Genomic DNA, 7,028 nt, shown 5'->3' with positions numbered 1-7,028 from the left:
CCTATTGCAGACATGAAACAACACTAAAAAAAATAGTAGATAGAAAGAACTTGAACAAAAAGAATAAAAGATTAAATAAGCACACAAAATTCTAAAATCACCTAATAAGAGTTAGAGATAGCCGCTGGAATACCTGCTGAACAGTGATGAAAGAAAGAGGAAAAGAAGGGGTTATGATCATAGTCTTCACCATCTATGACCTGTGGGAAAGGCTTCATCACCAGTCCCAAACCAAGGTTTCACCACCTTGGGTTGCTACTTGCTTCACCACAAGGATCAGTGATCGATTCACCACAAGATACATGTTTTGCAAAACATCCAAATCAGTGGGCTAGTGTGCCCTTGTTCTTTATTTATAAGCTACCATCATTACAACCAAATAGGAAACTCTATAATAAAGTGAGAAATTTACTACAAAGCAACAATGAAAATTGAATAACTAAAACAGTAGCCTCATTTAAATAAGATAGTAGATAGACATAGTTGTTTTGTATTTATCTTACCGCATCAATGGCCTTGATCAAGAAACCTCAAGATCCACCTCTTCCGTTGCTCCACACTCCTAACTAAAAACATCTTTGCTTGAGGTTCATTTGTCATGAGGAACTCAAAGATGCGGTCAAGAATATCTTCACTAAAATCATCCACTTCTTGTATTGCATCCAACAATAATTTAGAGGTAAATAAACTATGCCTCTCTTGGACCACAGTCGCCAAACGGTCTATGGAGGCAGTGACAACAGATATTTGATCACCCAATGCTACCTTTGCTCTCTTTCTCTCTCGAGGCACGTCATGTGATGCACCAGCTCTACTCCCCTCTCCAGCTTGCGTTGTGGACATTGGGACTTGGGTGTCTAGCCCTTCATTGCCACTAGGGTCACCAATCTCCATGTGGTCCATTTGATGGATGTATGACCCATAATCTTCAGAAGTCGTTCCCTTATCTTTTGTTCGGCGTGAAAGATCTCTATTCGAATGAGAAAACTCTCCTGTGGCATGATCTTCACCCACAACTTCTTTAAGTTCTTCGAATAGAGGCCAAGACATGTTTCTCAACTTCATAAATTCTCTTCCTTTCTATAACAAATGCAATTGTTATATTAATATCAATGAACCGAAAAATTAAATCAATACTTATGCAATTAATAATTAAAATACATACCTTGGCAGCAAAAGGATACCATATTTGGTTTTCTATCTTCAATTTCTTCTTCGCATGGTCAAAACCAAACCCACTTTGCTCTAGGCAAAGAAGTAGATTTCTGAAGGTTTGCTTAATTGTCCTAAAGCGATTGATCACATTCTCTTTTGTTACTTCTTTATGGTGTTGTGGATGCTTTAAATTCACCTCCTTGGCAGCAAGAATATAAGCTGACTCTTTAAAAGCATTTCCTACTTTTCTCCCTTCCCATACTTGGACTTGGAGGTACCGTATCATTGTTTCATCCATTTGTTCAGTCCAAGTGATGTTCTTTCTGTGTTCACTACTCCCTAAATCATCATCCTATATAACAATTCAAAATAGAATAACTTCAGACGTCAAATACTTCATCAATACTTCATTTGAGCATGTGAGTTTTACCTGACCAATCCCATCAGTAGGTGCAACAACTGTACTCTTACTAGCTGAAGTCTTTGTTCTCATTCCAAAGCTATTAATATAAAACTGGATAACAAAAAAGAATGAGATAACACAAATCATGCAAATAATGTAGTGAATAACAAAAAATGGAAACACAACTTTAGTGATTTGTTACAAAGATATTCATTCCTTAATTCCATTCCAAATCTCAGTCAAGAACAGAATCCAACTTCATAGCTATTACAAGCATAGCACCAAAAAAAAAAAAATGAAGATATTCAAGAACATAATCAAACTTCACAGCTATTACAAGAGCCAAAAATAAAAAATACAACCAATGCTAGCTCCAACGGATATTGTGACGCCTTCGCCGATAGTCAACCCACATTTGCCTCATAATTGCAGTCTTAATTCTAGCTCATTCTCTTACTTCTGCCACTCTACTAAGGTGTTGCACTATGTGAGCATCAGGCTCAGGTCCGACATTCACAGGCTATTGAAAGTGATAAGGACAGACCAAACCAACTTTAAATATCCCAACTACAAGAACCAAAAACCAACCAATGTAAAAAGAAACAAAGGGATACATAAGACACTATAACTGAGGAAAAGAAGCACAAACAAACAATACATGAAGGAAATAGAGAAGGTTCCAATGAAAACCATTTATAAATTTTTTTTTTTTTTCATTGAAACCAAGCCTGATCTCAACTTGGTTCTATAGTTAATAGCTTCTTTGGACAAACATATATTATCTAAACAGTACTTCAGAAGTATTTTAGTCTGTAATAGGAGAACCATGTGGGTGCATGGATGGAAACATATATTATCTAACAGTACTTAGAAGAATTTGAATATTTTCGATGTTCTAAAGCTGACACAAGTATTAGCTAATTCTAATTCATACTCTTGTGTTCTATTATATATGTTCTTAACTATAAAACTTTAAAGAATCAAAGTATTTTCACAGTAATCAGCAATAATTTATTCTCTAATTGAGAATAAATTGAGAAAGTGGATACACTAATTGTTTAACTATAAGGATAAGTACACAGTTAAGACCCTAGACCACATGCCTTTACAATAACTAAACACCCCTCCCAAGTCCAAGCAAGACAAAATTCCAAATGGCAGTCCACATCTAGAGTCTCCTACGGCACCATTTTGGATGATGTCATCTCTTCAAGGAGCCAGTGACTTCTCATCTCTCCAAGCCAGCGGGACAGCATCGACCCCCTGTATTTTGTTTCTTACAAGCTAACTTCTCAGGGAAACAAAGGAAACCATATGCAAATTACCTTCTTCGTGACCTCAGGAACTTCAAGAGTCTTGGGCTGAGAATCTAAAGACAATCTCTGCAGTAAATCCGCAGCTTCTATGGTAGGAAGAGTTGAGGAACAATCTAAGTTTATGCAACCAAAGACATCTACTAAAAACTAAATTGTTCTACCTCCCTATAATGGTTTGACAACTCAACTAAAAGCTAAATGAAACATTTAAAGACCAAGATACTAATACTAATTACAAGTGGGTCATTGAACTCAACCAACAATAACTTGATGCTAGACTGATGTAGATTTAGAAAAGATAGCCACAAGTGAAAAACAAAATTATTTTTTTTCCCAAAGAATGTTAGAAAACATCACAACTCCATAAAACAATTTAAAAGTAAGAGATGTAGCAAGCAGTGGCTTACTCATAGCAAAAATGTAATATATCCAAGCTTGTAACACACTAGATACGGAGCAGATCATATCCAATTCCTTTTCTTGACAAGTCAAAGTGAATTATATATGGTATAAAAAAGCCTCTACTGTAGTGTACAAGGCCCCAAAATCTAGACATCGGTTGTAAGAAAATTGAACAGAAAACGATCTCCCCCCCCCCCCCCCCCTAATAAGCAGAAAAAAATCCAAAGCTTTTGATAAAATATCCATTCCTTGAGATTCAATACAACTTGAAGCCCACTTAAGTACCATTTTTCAGCTCCTTTAGTGACTTAATGTGAGGGTTTACCATGAACTTCAAAAACTCTCATTTTATTACCCTCTTACCAAAGGCTACAAATCATAGCACAACTCCAATAATTTGCTACACCTTCTATTCAGTCTGGTTCAACTCCAACCTCAGCAGAGGCTCTTTATATCTTGAGACAGTAAGTCAGTGACCAACTAATCCCAATATCCAGTCTACTAATGCTGTCATGTTGAGATAGGGTATCAGTATCAGTGTTAAATATCCAGCAGATGGTAACTAATCAGATATTTGAATACAGAGGCAGCATTCGTTTAAGCACTACCTCTGTACCTCAAAAACTGTGTTAATATTTGGGTTGTTGAACCGTTTGAGGTTGAGATTGTCTCAAATGATGGGTACAAGGGGAGCAGTAGCAAATATGGATATGAAGCACATGAAGAAGGAGATCCAGGAAAGATGGAAGGTGCACATACAAGGGTTCGTGAAGGAGAAGAGTTTAAACACAGTGGCCTTGTGCTCAGAATACACATGCAAACAAAGGAAACAACAAGGCGAAAAAAAGATACACAAACTAATACATCATTCAAATAAATAAAACCAAATCTCAGACAGATGAACTTCCATTAAGGTATTATACATAAGCTAAAAAGCTTTCCCACAACTGCAACTCATCTCGATTTTAAGATTCAGGAAGCAAATAAAGCATCTCTGTAAGGATAGAAAGCTCAGACAATTTATAGAGAAGAGAGAGAGAGAGAGGGAGACACAGTCACACACACAGAGAGAAAACTTAAAGAGTAGATAGATTGTCGCTGGTCGAATTGAACGAAGATGGTGAATCTGCTGCTCCAATTACCGACTGCCACAGGGGGTATTCCGGTATTGTGAGGTCGCACTTCGCAGGTTGCTACAATCGTCGAGGAACGGAGATGGAGAAGAAGGGGGCAAGGGTTTGGGGATTTTTCCAATGAACCAGATGCAAGGTCTACCGAAGACTTGAATCGAAGGCCCCGTCCTAGCTTCGGAGCTTGCTCGAGCTTCAACCTTCTCAGTTGCAGAACCAGAGACGTTAGGGCTTCAGCTTCTCAAAGGTTTGCAGTGATTCTCCAATCGATGAAACAACGAACAAACAAGGTTCAAGTCGTTTCTCTGGTTTTGATTTTACTTGCGTTTTTGGTCAGTAAATTAAAATTGCAATCCCACCTCAAAACTGAAATTTATTTCCCATGGGAAACACAATTCCCTGACAACCAAACACCTAAAATTATTATCATTTGGGAAAAAAATTTCACCTTACATCAAAAGTTTCCATTCCCCTTACAACCAAACAAACCCGAAATTGATATGAACATGAAATTAACTATGAGTAAGTCGATGAACAAAGTATTATATGCTGAAGTTAGGGAAGACATGGTTAACTTTCTCCTCAGCTTCCTTACTTTCCCTCTTGGATCCATTTGACAACTCTTGGGCGTGAATTCATCACTGGGATCCATGGACAATCTGTACAAGAGCATGGAATGTTCAAAAGTTAGAAGAGCTGATAAGTCTGCTGCACCCGGGTCTTTACATAGGTTCCTATACTCCACTAGGAGTAAATGAAATAACATGTGATCAGCCTAATTACTTGTGGTGTACAAGTTATGAAAATCCACAGAATAAAGATGACCCTTACACTGGCTACCTGATTACTACCAAGCCGCAGTCTAGTCTTGGTCGTATAAGTGAATATTGTTCACGTTTAAAGAAAAAGTCTCCAACAAGAGAAACAGCATGTCAAGGATTTCTCAAGGGACCGGCAACTTTCATGGTAACAGACAATTTGGTATTCACTCCTCTAAGCTCTATGTGGAGTCTCTCCTTTCTTAAAACCATGAAAGTTCCCCTAGATGACTTGGAGGTTCGGATGGTTAGTGTGGCTCAAAAGTTTTTAAAATTATAGATTAGGTATATATGTCCTTCCAACCGTTCCCCTGCATTCATACCATACACCTTCCACTAAATTGTGTAACAGGCCCTATTTTATAAATGCCAATTGGATTACAAGGCTATTAAACAAGCTTCTTACATCAATGTTACTTTTGTGATGCAGGCTTTGAAGCTATTGAAGGCTTCTCTCTTCTCCAAATCTGTACTGACTAATGTCTTCGTCAACTTTGGCCTAAGACTTCCAAACAAGAAATGTAAACATTATAAGGACCTCTGTAATAACGTAGATTTGTGTTTGGAAATTGATATTGATGTTCCCCTTATATATAGAACTGCACACTAGTCTATAGGATTTTTGTTATTTTGGTAGTAAGATTTTTTTTTTATAAACTTTTTGTTGATCAAACTATTGCACATATGTTGAAAGATAGTCAACCGCGCGTTCCTCGTTGTGCTGAAAATAGCTTACTTAAGTTACTCGAAGAAGAAGTACAAAATGAGTCTAGTCTGAGCATAGAGTTCAGTAGATTCTTAATATCAAATAATAAGGTAAACACTGACCAAGGCCAGTACTCAAAACTATCATAGTGGTTTCGAAACAGTCCCAGATCAGGATTGCCTTCTCCAGGTGAAATTCATCAAAGAGATTGACAGCTACTCCAAACCCCTGAATCTCTTCATCTAGCGCTGAGGTTGCTCTTACAGATCCAACATGTGGTTGATAGTAAGGTAGAAAAAGAATGTAATTTAATGCCCAAAATCTGTAAAGTAAGGTAGCAGTGTATAATAATTTTGTAAGAAACAGATTTTGTGATCAAGGATCTCACCAAGTATAGTTCTTACTCCCAACATAATACCCATTTACTGAGGCAAAGGATAACTTGTTCAATACTTCTCCAAACCCATGATGCGCATGATTTGCTGGTTTAGAATGAAAGCAAATAGACATTGGGGAAGTACCTACTCTTCAACACCTTAACCCACATGGAATCTGGTACCATCAATATCCTCTATCCTCGCCTGATCAACATTGCTAGATTATGATCTGCATTACTTCCAAGTCCTAAACCTTCCATGTGTTCTGGATTACAAATACCTTTCCTGCTTATAAAAAGGGAAAAAACCTTCGTATAGTTTAAGCTATTCCTCCAAAAATTGGATTGTAGAGAGTCTGATTGAGTGGATTGACCCAAGAAGCCAATTTGATGACATCCATTAGCTTGGGTTAATGCCATCACTGATTGGATTAAGACCAATCGACCTGTAGCCGATAGAAATCTTGATTTCCAAGATTCCAATTGGATATTAAACCTGTTGATTGTATGTATAAAATGAGCAATTTTGGATCTCTAACAGAGCAATGGGGAACTCAAGTACTTTGTATGCATGCGCCCATTTGACTCATGTCTACAGAAGATAACAAGCCTGATCTAAGACTTTCCTTTCTTGCTGAAAAAACCTGAAATGTTTTCAGATTTACTTTTTGCCCTTATAATTCTTCAATCAAATTAAGAATTTATTCAAAGCCTCATTAAAT

The 7,028-nt window shown here is 37.3% G+C and overlaps 1 protein-coding gene across 1 annotated transcript; it reads right to left on the bottom strand.

Annotated features, from left to right (window-relative positions):
• Positions 1–501: 501 nt before the first annotated feature.
• Positions 502–1,687, bottom strand: LOC122645956. The gene is made up of 3 exons (XM_043839382.1): positions 1,586–1,687; positions 1,166–1,507; positions 502–1,080 (listed from the first exon to the last, which is right to left on the bottom strand). The coding sequence occupies exons 1-3, from the start codon at positions 1,646–1,648 to the stop codon at positions 508–510; spliced, it is 978 nt and encodes a 325-aa protein (XP_043695317.1). The 5' UTR covers positions 1,649–1,687; the 3' UTR covers positions 502–507.
• Between the last annotated feature and the right edge of the window lie 5,341 nt (positions 1,688–7,028).

Source organism: Telopea speciosissima, chromosome 11, assembly GCF_018873765.1.
Source record: "Telopea speciosissima isolate NSW1024214 ecotype Mountain lineage chromosome 11, Tspe_v1, whole genome shotgun sequence".
Taxonomy (NCBI): domain Eukaryota; kingdom Viridiplantae; phylum Streptophyta; class Magnoliopsida; order Proteales; family Proteaceae; genus Telopea; species Telopea speciosissima.
This window is presented reverse-complemented; position numbering and strand designations above follow the sequence as displayed.